Raw genomic sequence first — 11191 nt, 5'->3', positions numbered from 1 at the left:
CTTATGCTTGAAAAAGTAGGCACACTATAGTCTTAAAACCAAAATGGTTTCTACTATTGCCTTTTTTTTTTTAAGCAGCTTCCAGAAGGTTTTAAGGAGTCTAGAAAATTGTCTTCCTAGACTCACCCAAGACTAGCCACTTTAGAAAATGTACTCTCCTCCTCATAACCCGCCCCCACATAGGCAGGGTTTGTCTTTTGTGCAAACCTGCTTCTTGGGAAGGGAGGTGGCAAAACCTGTTTGAAGGTGAGGTTACCTCCCTTCTACCCCTCCTTCCTCCTTGGAGGCAAGAGCAACGACAGCTGAGACAGAGAAAAAGGGGGTACAGAAGTGCTGGGGAGCTGGGGCATCCAGCTCCTGGACAACTACAAGTGTTTCAAGGTGACAGGAAGACTTGTGAAAATGGGAACTATACAAGAAGCCAGAGAAAAGACGGTGGATCTCGGGTGAGTAAGGTCTTGGCTGACGTGATCGGAAACAAGGAGTGAATAGTCCCCAGGGATTTTCCCACCATCCAGCTCTTACCAAGTCCTAGCAGAGACAAGACTAAGAGAACTAATTGGCAGGGAAGGGATGGGGGTGGCCTTAGGTAGGAAGTACCAGTATCCTACGGGAATTAGGGAACAGGGGATTCCAGGGTAATTCCCTATTGCTTTTCTTTTAAGGAAATTTCTATACTTTGATATCTGCCCCTGTTCTCCATTTTCTAACTCCCACCCTCCAGAATGGCCATGAGAAAAGCTGCCCCAGAACTGTGCTAAGATCCAGGCCTTCCTTCCCAGCAAATCTCTTCCTCCTTACCTTCTTCCCCCACCCCTCCACCCATGCCATGGTTCCCCTAACCACTCCCCAGCGTGATGGAGGTAAAGCAAGCCTGACAAGGTGCCATCTTTCCCAGCTTTGCCCAGTGACAGCTGGGCAGGACTGTCGGGTTCCTGCCAATAGTAATGTGAAATACCTCTCACCCCTACAGTCCCGGTGGAACAACTGCCACACAGGTCAAAATAATTTAGCTTTTGACCTTAGAGCTAGAGGGATCTTAGAGGGACCCTCCATGCTCCCTCTGCTCCTATACCCAGCAGTAGGGATGACTGCCTTTCAACAAGTGAAGGTGGTAGAAACATCGAGGAGACAACAGATCTGAGTTCTTTTTAAGGCCTGCCTTGTGTTCTGTACCTTACTACTATTCTTCACGCCAGTGTTCTCACCTACTATCGAGTTCCCTTAAGACGTTGCCTAGGGACTTCCCTGGTGGTCCAGTGGAAGACTCTGCACTCCCAATGCAGGGGGCCCAGGCTCAATCCCTGGTCAGGGAACTAGACCCCAGGTGCTGCAGCTAAGATCTGGCACAGCCAAATAAATAATAAATAAATTATATATATGTATATATATGATACACCTAGTTTGTCTCATAATGTTTTCTTTCTGGGGGACTGTCTTAGCATGGAGGAGAATGCAGAAGCAGCAATACTAGCAGCATCCTTGAGACTTGGGGAACTGGAGCTGAAGGAAGAATGGCAAGATGAAGAATTCCCTAGGTGAGATGTACGAATGAGGCTGGGAAAAAGAAGAGCTGGTCACAAATGGAGGGTGGGGATGGTAAATTTGGACTTGAAAGAGAGAGAGATGGGAAAAGAAAGAAGAAATAAAATTATGGTAGGGAAACAGTTGATAAAGTGATAGCTGGCTTAATGCCTTAACCTATGTTTCTGCCCCCTTTTTGGTTTTCCCCGTCTAGATTGCTTCCTGAAGAGATTGGCCCTTCTGAGGATCCTCATGATCCTGAAAGAGACACACAGGCAGGTGGGTAAATGAGAACCTAGGCCTCAAGTCCTTGATTCTAGAATCAAGGTTATGCCAGCCTGTCCCCTTGTGGTTCTCCCTCCCTTTTCCCAAATGTCCTGCATTAGTCCTTTAGAATTCACCCCATAGTATCACTTACATATACAGGAATTCTAATGTCCTACACCAACACACCTCCATCTTTCTCTTCTTTTTTTCCCTCCTCCTCCAACCCCAGGCACCCCCAGCACTTTAGCCCTGTGTGGCCGGCGCCCCATGCGCAAGCGTCTTTCTGCCCCGGAGTTGCGACTGACTCTGACTAAGGGGCCTGGAGACAATGGAGCTTCTCCCACCCACTCTGGACCTTCTTCTTCTGATGGCAGTTCTGACCTGGAGGTAGACGAGTTGGAAACACCTTCAGACTCGGAGCTGCTGGACAGTGGACATGAATTTGAATGGGAAGGTGGGAAAGAAAGCTGAGGACTGAGCTGGTAGAAGTAGAGGCCAGTGTTAAAGCAGCTCGGGATGGATTTAATGGGACTGAAGTTAGAACTAATAAGGGGATCAAGAGGTAAGATGTGCAACATTTCCTTGGAATGGAAAAGTGGAGCCTACAGATCCAATGTGACGGTAGTCAGTATGAGGGGAGGGGAGGGCCACTTCATTTATTGAGGGAAATTTTATTGAATAACTGTTCTATGCTGTCAGTGAAAGTGTAGTTGCTCAGTCATGTCCAACTCATTGCGAGCCCATAGACTCTAGCCCACCAGGCTCCTCTGTCTGTGGAATTCTCTAGGCAAGAATACTGGAGTGGACTGCCATGCCCTTCTCCAGGGGATCTTCCCGACCCAGAGGTTGAACCTGGGTCTCCCACATTGCAGGCAGATGCTTTACCATCTGAGCCACAAGGGAAGACATCAATGAGCTACAGCCAGGTTATGAAGATGAATAAGATAATCCATACCCTCAGGGAATTGTCTGTTTAGTATAAAATAAACGTATGTATAGATTAAGTGCAGTAAAGATTATGATCTACATGTATGTAGGATACAGATTAAGCAGGGAGAAGACAAAGGTCAGTTCTGCCTGAGAGCTATTAAGAAAGACTTCACAGAGGAAACAATTCTGAGTTTATCGGGTAGCTGGAGAGGCATTCTAGACGGAAAAAAGCAAATTGGGCAATAGCATGGCATGATGGGGAACTCAAGGTATTGAGCATGACTCTTTGGGTATTAAGGAAAACTTTTATTTCTTCTCTACTCACACTTTTGATACCAAATGTATCAGTTTCCCCCCACCAATTCTCCAGACACAAATTGGATGTCCTACAATTCAGTCACTACACTTAACTGGAGTTAGTACAGATACTACAGGTTGAGGGCTCACCCACAAGACTGCCCTCAGACTTCAGACTTCAATCACACGTCCAGGTTGTCACCTGTGCTTCTGACTGACAGGAGATAAATCACAGGTGCCCACTACACCCTCCTCAGATTTGATAATTTGCTAGAACAGCTCACAGAACTTGGGAAAACAGTTTACTTACTAGATTACAGGTTTATTATGAGAGGATACAGCTCAGAAACAGCCAGAAGGAAGCAATACATAGGACAAGTTATGTGAAAGGGGAGCACCACCCTCCCAGTACCTCTGTGTATCACCAAACAGGAACCTCTCAGAATCCCTTCAGTTAGGGTTTGTTTATGGCATTGTTCTTTGCCTGGGCTGGGTCTGCATTGCTGTGTGTGGGCTTTCTCTAGTTGGGACGAGTGGAGGCTGCTCTCCAGCTGCAGTGCGCACAGGCTATGGGCACACAGGTTTCAGCAGCTGCAGCACACGGGCTCAGCAGTGGCAGCAGGGCAGGCTCTAGAGTGCAGGTTCAGGAGCTGTGGCTCTTGGGCTTAGTTGCTCTGTGGAATGTAGAATCTTCCCAGACCAGGGATTGAACTCACGTTCCTTGCATTGGTAGGCAGATTCTTATCTGTCGTATCACCAGGGAAGTCTCAGTTAGGGTTTTTTTATGGAGGCTTCATATGTAGGCATGACTGATTAAATCACTGACCATTCGTGATTTAGCATGACCTCCAATCTCTCTCCCCTTCTCAGAGGGCAGATGGCAAAAGTTCATCCCTCTGATCATGGTCACTTCACCTGGCAACCAGTCACCCATCCATAGGAGCTTTCCAAAGTTACCTCATTAACATAAATTTGTGTGGTTGAAAGAGACCTGTTACGAATAGGAAAAGATACTACTTTCACCTTTATTGTCAGAAGCCAGGAACAAAACCAAAATATATATTATTATATTACAGATCTGAAGGACTGGGCAGTGAAGAGAGTGAGAAAAGACTGTGTTAAACAGGCAAAGGTCAAATTATGGAGGTCCCTGCTGCCATATAAGGCGCTTAGATTTTATCCTGTAGGCAATGAGTTTTAATCAAGGGAATAATATGATCAGGTTTAATGGCTTTTAAAAGATTGAAAGCAACCTAAAGATCTGTGAGGAGGATGTTAATTCTATTACTGTACACCCATGCAATGGGATAGAATGCAACTATTTTTTAAAATGAAGCAGTTCTTTCTATGGCTATGGAAAAATCATGCAAAAACTTAGTGAATATAGAATATTGCTATTTGAGTGAAAATGGGAGGTGAGGGAAAAATGTTTGCTCTAGCAGTGGTGGGTGGGATGGAGGAAAACAGATAAGAATAGGGAGATAGAAGGCTAGTACTAAGGCCAGATAAGAAATGCTAAGAAGTTATACCAGGACAGTAAGAGCAGAAAGAATAGTTTATTATCTAATGGAAGTAGATGGAGGAGGATCTGATTTGAGGGCTGGTAAAGAAGTAAGAGTCTTGGATGGCATAGAATTTTCTCTACCAGACAGTTAAATGGATGGGGTCATTCATCAAGAAAGAATATAGGAAAGAGGAGGAAGAGAAAGAGTGTGAGTTGCACTTGGGGTCTGGTGACTTGGAGATGACAGAGAAACACAAAATAGAGGTGTCCACTCCAGACATTCAAGAATATGGGTCTGGTATCAGGAAAGAGGTCTGGGTTAGAGAGGAGTCATCACCATACTGGCAGTAACTGAAGACACAGGAACAAATGAGCTCACCCAAGGAAGGAAGGAAAAGCATCAGAAGAAAGAAAGAATCTGGGAAAATGGCAGAGGCCATCAAGCTACCGTAGTTCAAGGTTACCTCCAGGCCATTGTCCAGTGACAAAGTGAGGATGATAAGTCACAGGAAAGAGAAATCAGCAGAAGGTTGGGTTGATTGGGCAAAGCAGCTAGTCATGGGTGGGGGGAAATGAGGAATTAGTTGTTGGGGTAATAAACGCTAAGAATCTAAGGAAGTTTCAAGATGCTGAAGTTACGTATTCTGCCTTGTTGATCCTTCCCCATCCCTCTTTTTAGATGAGCTGCCTCGGGCAGAGGGGCTAGGGGCCAGTGAGGCAGCAGAAAGGCTGGGCCACGGTTGTATGTGGGATGTGGCTGGAGAAGATGGTCATCGCTGGAGGGTGTTTCGAATAGGACAGCGGGAGCAGCGAGTGGACATGACTGTCATTGAGCCCTACAAGAAAGTCCTATCTCATGGAGGTAATGCCTATAATAAGTGAAGGGTTAAGAACTGTGACTTCCTGAATAAAATGCTGAAGCTGGAAATTCAGTTATTGGGTTCAGAATCCTTTCTTCAACTTCTAGAGACCCACAGAGATGCTCAACCTAAACAGATGTACTGTCCATCAGCACTTATTTATTGAGTTTTCCCCTTCTCCTCCCCAGGCTACCATGGTGATGGCCTCAATGCTGTTATCCTCTTTGCTTCCTGTTACCTACCCAGAAGCAGCATCCCCAACTACACCTATGTCATGGAACACTTGTTCAGGTGAGGTGGAAGGCTTAAAGGGCTCCAGAGTGGGTGTTATAGAGGGAAACGTTAAAAAGCACCCCTTCTCTGATCAGTAACTGACTGTCAAGTCTACAGCGATGTCCCTCTCACTCCCCACAACCCCAAACGCATACCTTCCCTGACAATTCCATCTGTCCAGGTATATAGTGGGAACCCTGGAGCTGCTGGTAGCTGAAAATTATCTGCTGGTTCACCTGAGTGGAGGCACAAGTAGGGCACAAGTTCCACCTCTGAGCTGGATACGCCAATGTTATCACACCCTGGATCGGCGGTGAGCCTCTCGGATAAGAGGGCTGTAACTTTCTCTTATCCTTTTCTCTTTCATCTCTTCATTTTGTTCTTCTATTCGGTCTCTTCTACTTTTTCGTTTTTTGGCCCTGGGATCTCATTTTCCTGACCAAGGATTGAACCCCAGGCACTGTCAGTGAAAGCCTGGAATCCTAACCACTAGGACCACCAGGGAACTCCCTCTTCCACTTTTCTTTGTCCGCCTACAACCCTTGCCAAGGTTCTCCTAATTTTCTGTCCTCTCTTGGAGTCAAGGAAATCTAGTTTCAAATCTTGCCTTTATCATTTACTACCTGTATGACTTTGGACAAGTGATTTAACCTTTCTGGGGTTCAGTTTCCTTCTCTGTAAAATGCCAATAATATTAACATCTTTGCCACTAAGCATTTGTGAAAATCAAATAAATCAACGTGGTGCCTTGCCTGGCACATGGCAGGCAGCCCTTCCTTTTCTCATAACGTTGCTGATTATTTCATTTTTTACATCTGCACTGTCTTTTCTTGTCTGCCTTCATCCCTGACCGTTATGCCTTTTTTTTTTTTTTAATTTAACTGTGTTGGGTCTTTGTTGTGACATGCAGGATCTTCCTGTGTCACACAGGATCTTTCGTTATGGTGCACAAACTCTGTGGTCTAGGCACACAAGTTCAGTAGTTGCAGTGCATGAGTTTAGTTGCTCCAAGGCATGTGGGATTTTAGTTCCCCTACCAGAGATCGAACCCACAACCCCTGCCTTATATGCCTTCCCCCCCACCCCCCGATTTTTCTTTTTTTTCCCTTTCTTCCTTCCATCTTCCATTTGGCCACTTTTCTCTTCTGGTTCCTTTGTTCTCTCTCCTCACTGGTCTTCACCTGGCCATGGAGGGATGAAGGACTCTACAAAAAGAAGTATGGGGGGCATAGGGCATAGGGCATAGGAAGGAAGTGGGGCTGAGAAGACCAGGCTAAGGGATTCTGAGAGAAGAGTTTCCTAAAAAAAGAGAAGGTTAAGCAAGATGGATGGCACTGAGATGGCAATTAAAGGAATGGGGATTCAACCCAACTGTCAGAGAACTCTAGAAATTAGAGAAGTGAAGGAAATGAAAGTACAGAAGGTCGCTCCACCTGATCGTCAGGTATGAAGGTGGAAGGAGAGTAGGATGGTCTCATGCTCTTCTTCAGGCTCCGGAAAAACCTGCGTGCTCTGGTGGTTGTCCACGCCACATGGTACATGAAGGCATTCCTGGCATTGCTTCGGCCCTTCATCAGGTACTTGCTCTGGGGAGAAAGACCCCTGCCCCCTCCCCACTTTCACAATCAACATTAAGAAGTTCTTGCCCCACTGTGGCTCTTTCTAACCTCAACCACTCTCTACTTGTTATGTTGCACTCTGTAAGGATCTCCAAGAGCCCTCTTCTTAGTATAAAACACACTTGGTTGATTCTCTCTTTTCAGTTCCAAGTTCACACGAAAGATCCGTTTTCTGAACAGCCTTGGAGAGCTGGCCCAACTCATCTCCATGGATCAGGTCCACATCCCAGAAGTTGTCAGACAGTGAGTCCTGGTTTAAGGATAAAAGTTCGGGATGGGATATGTAAAAGCCAGTTCCCATTTTCTTAATGCCTTGAGGGAGATACAAAGGAACTGAAAGACAGGCTCTGCTTTCAGCTGCTTCTGTGTATCTGGGAAAATGCCATACATGCAGAGAAGAAATTAAGGACACTACTGTAAAAAGAACAAATGAAAAAATTACCGCTAAAAGTGCATCAAGGAATAAAGGAGTAATCACAGCAAAGAATTTAAGGAGATTCAGACCGGCTCTAGAAATTAAGAAAGGATGTTGGCAGTGAATAGGAGAGAATATCCAGTGGGGGAGGGTTGTTAGGGAGCAAAGGATTCTACATGATGGCTGACCCAACCATCTTCCAATTCACCTGGCTTCTCTCCCCAAACCCCTGAATAAAAACCAGGTCTGCTCTTGTACCGATTTCCCCCCCTCTTTTCCTCCTAGGCTGGACCATGATCTCCATGGCTCAGGAAGAACCTAGCACAGGACTGGAAAAATGGGCTTAAGAACCAATCAAAGATACGGATCTGCCTACACCCTAAACCCAGACACATCTGAGCTGTTTTGTAAATCATCTCATCTTCAACCCTAGTACCACTGGATCTTCACATCTCCGTGGCATGTCTTTCTTTCCATTACCCTGACGTCAAAGCAGGGCCCTGATGTGCTGGGTAACTTTCGTTTCAGCTGGAGGGCTGCCTGTCGTGGCGTTTTTTTTATAGGAAAGTGCAAAGCTGTGCTGCTTTAGCTGTAGAAGCTTGGGCAAATCACTTCATCCCTTTTGAGTCCGCGATCCTTTTCGCATGGGGTATTCCCGCAGTCTGTAGAGGTGAGGGGCGGGCGGATGGGGAGGGCAGGAGGGGGCCAGGAACCAGCAGCCTCAACGTTGAAGAGTCGTCCTAGTTCCCTCTCCCCGTCCGTAGTCACGTCTGCTGCCTGTGAGCTTGAGCAAGGGCACTTTCAAAACCTGTACTTTGTCCTCTTTAGTAAATTCTGATCTGTAGTAAATTTTATCTCTTAATAAATCAGAGATTTATTAAGCACTGCGCCCAGGAAGTGAACTACTTTCCCCAACCGCTGCATCACACACAGTCCGTCGGTCGGTTCCGGCACGGAGTTCTCGCGCAGATGTTCCCGGGGATTTTCACCTGAGTCGGGGGCCTGCCAGGGCGCCCCTTGGGGAGAGGGCTTGGGGGAGGGGCGCGGCGCGCGCGTGCGAGCCCCCCGCCCCTCCCCCCGCGGGCCTCGGTTCTAACGACCCGGTGGGTCTGGGTCGAGAGCTGAAGGGAGGGAGAAAGGTGGGAGCCCCAGCCTTCCTCACTGGCTCCCTCCCAACCCCACACCGTCCAGCCCCATGGTCCCCGCCGCCGGCGCGCTGCTCTGGGCCCTGCTGCTGAGTCTGGGGCCCCGGGCGGCGGGGGCCGAAGGCCTGACTTCGACCGCAATGCCGCGGGACAGTTTCCGCTTCGGGGGCCCTATGACCCGCAGCTACAGAACCACCGCCCGGACCACTCCAGGCGTTGTATCCCCAAGGATGAGGGTGACAATGGAGGATGAGGACGACGTCGTGGCCGCTGCCGACCGCCTGGCAGGCCCGGCCGCTGCGGAGCTCTTAGCCTCTACGGTGGCCACAGGCAGCAGGTCACGATTGTCGCAGGAGGAGGATGGGTCTTTGGAAGAAGGGGTTGTGATTTACGCCAGAAAGAATGACACCGAGTCGGAGACTGACAGTACGACCCGCTTTACGCCTGGGAGGCCTAGCCCATACCTTACAGCGAATGACCAGGATTCCGACAAGATGAGTTCAAGCCTGCCTCACTCCACCTGGAAGGCTAATGTGGACTCACAGCCCTCTGACAGTACCGCGAACCCGTGGTCCTCAGCAGGGTCCACCCTGAACCAGTGGCCGCCTCCCTCGCCCTCGGCCATGCCAGCTCCGGAGGATCTGCGGCTGGTGCTGTTGCCCTGGGGCCCGTGGCACTGCCACTGCAAGTCGGGCACTATGAGCCGGACCCGGGCCGGGAGACTGCATGGCCTTTCGGGCCGCCTGCGAGTTGGGGCGCTGAGTCAACTCCGCACCGAGCACCGGCCTTGCACCTACCACCTATGCCCCTGCAACCGCGAGCGGGAGGAGTGCCCCCTAGACGCAGGTCTCTGTGCTGACACCCGCTGCACCACTCAGACCACCACTCAGACTACCACCAGGGCCATCACCACCACCACCGCTCCCTTCCCCCCTCTAACCAGCAGACTCAGACCCGCCCCTTTTATCCCCAGTCCCATTCCCAGCCCCCACCCAGCCTATGCTTTTTGGAAACGGGTCAGGATTGGGCTGGAGGATATTTGGAACAACCTCTCTACAATGTTCACAGAGATGGAACCAGTAAGTGTTTAGTGATGAGCCAGGATTTTTGTTAATGAATCTGAAAAGTCCTGATATACAGAAACCTGTTGCTAAACCAGCCAGCATGTCTGCATGAACTGTTACCTTGTTCGGTTATTGATTCATAATATGCATTGGTTATTCACATTTATTGTTAGCCATTGATTCCATATACCATTTCTTGAGCAACTGCTGTTTGGCTATTAGGCAACATGTACTGTTGGTCACTAGATGATTATTGACCAAACTGTTAAGATGGTAGTTATATAAAGAATTCTTGATGTGGAGATGATTAATGCATGTGGAAGATATTCATGGTTTTCAGTTTATTAATGCAGCTTAACAGTAACAGCCACCAATATCTGAGGTCTTCCTCTGTGCACTTTGCCTGGATCAATCCTCACAACAACCATATCATATTATTATTCACACCTTACAGATGAAGAAACAGGGCTTTCAAAGCCAGTAAGTAGCAGAATCACAGCAGGATTTAAACTAGGTTTGTTTGACCCTAGTGCCAATGCTCTTAACCACTACTAACCCAAAGAATTGTCCTTCTGGGATTCCCAGAAACTTAAGAACTCTCAAGGAAGGATAGTCCTTTACTTTTACCAAAAGAGCTACCAAAGTTCCTGACTGACCTGATAAAATATTCTCAAGGTCTCAGGATAATAGGTCCTTTGGGGAAAGACAATAAAATGTATACTTGGTTATTTTGTCAGTTTCTGTCCTTGTCTTTCTCCTTATATGTCCAATACCATTATTCAATATAATAAAGCATAGTGTGCAATAGTGTTGAGGGGATGAGGGTTTGTGCAAAGAGGGAAATGAGGCAAGGAAGGGAAAAGAATATGGATGTGGTTATAATATTTTCCCTTCTATTTTGTTTCCTCACCCAGATAAAGAAAAATCAGAGGTAATGGCCACTTCAACCACAAGAGGAGGTGTCAGCATCTCAACCTCTCCTCCCCCTTGAATCCCGTACCCACTGGATTTATTTTTAGTACAGAGAAACAAAACTAGAAAAAACTGTTTGGTCATGTATCTTTGTACAGAGGTACCTGAAGGAGACCATAAATCTCTTGAACCTTAAAACTGAACTGTGTAGCTAACAGCATCTGACTTGGTCTCTTCCCCTCTCCTCCAGGATAAAAATGTTGATATTGCTCATCTTCCTCACTTCTATTTTTTAATGTCTATTCATGTCCTCTATTTTTTTAATTTTTATTTGACTGCACCGGGTTTACTTGAGGCACTCAGGATCTTTAGTTGCAGCGT

The 11191-nt window shown here is 47.3% G+C and overlaps 2 protein-coding genes across 2 annotated transcripts; both read left to right on the top strand.

The window, feature by feature from the left end:
- Positions 1-402: 402 nt before the first annotated feature.
- Positions 403-8011, top strand: BNIPL (BCL2 interacting protein like). The gene is made up of 10 exons (XM_052637914.1): positions 403-446; positions 1443-1538; positions 1739-1803; positions 2021-2245; positions 5202-5384; positions 5571-5673; positions 5837-5968; positions 7146-7232; positions 7419-7517; positions 7975-8011. The coding sequence occupies exons 1-10, from the start codon at positions 403-405 to the stop codon at positions 8009-8011; spliced, it is 1071 nt and encodes a 356-aa protein (XP_052493874.1).
- Positions 8012-8884: 873 nt separating this feature from the next.
- On the top strand, positions 8885-10889 carry C3H1orf56 (chromosome 3 C1orf56 homolog). The gene is made up of 2 exons (XM_052638257.1): positions 8885-9680; positions 10813-10889. Exons 1-2 carry the CDS (start codon positions 8885-8887, stop codon positions 10887-10889), a joined length of 873 nt encoding a protein of 290 aa, XP_052494217.1.
- Positions 10890-11191: the final 302 nt, after the last annotated feature.

The sequence above is a fragment of the Budorcas taxicolor genome, chromosome 3 (assembly GCF_023091745.1).
Source record: "Budorcas taxicolor isolate Tak-1 chromosome 3, Takin1.1, whole genome shotgun sequence".
Lineage (NCBI taxonomy): Eukaryota > Metazoa > Chordata > Mammalia > Artiodactyla > Bovidae > Budorcas > Budorcas taxicolor.
The sequence above is the reverse complement of the archived record's forward strand: the minus strand, read 5'-3'. Positions and strand labels throughout refer to the sequence as shown.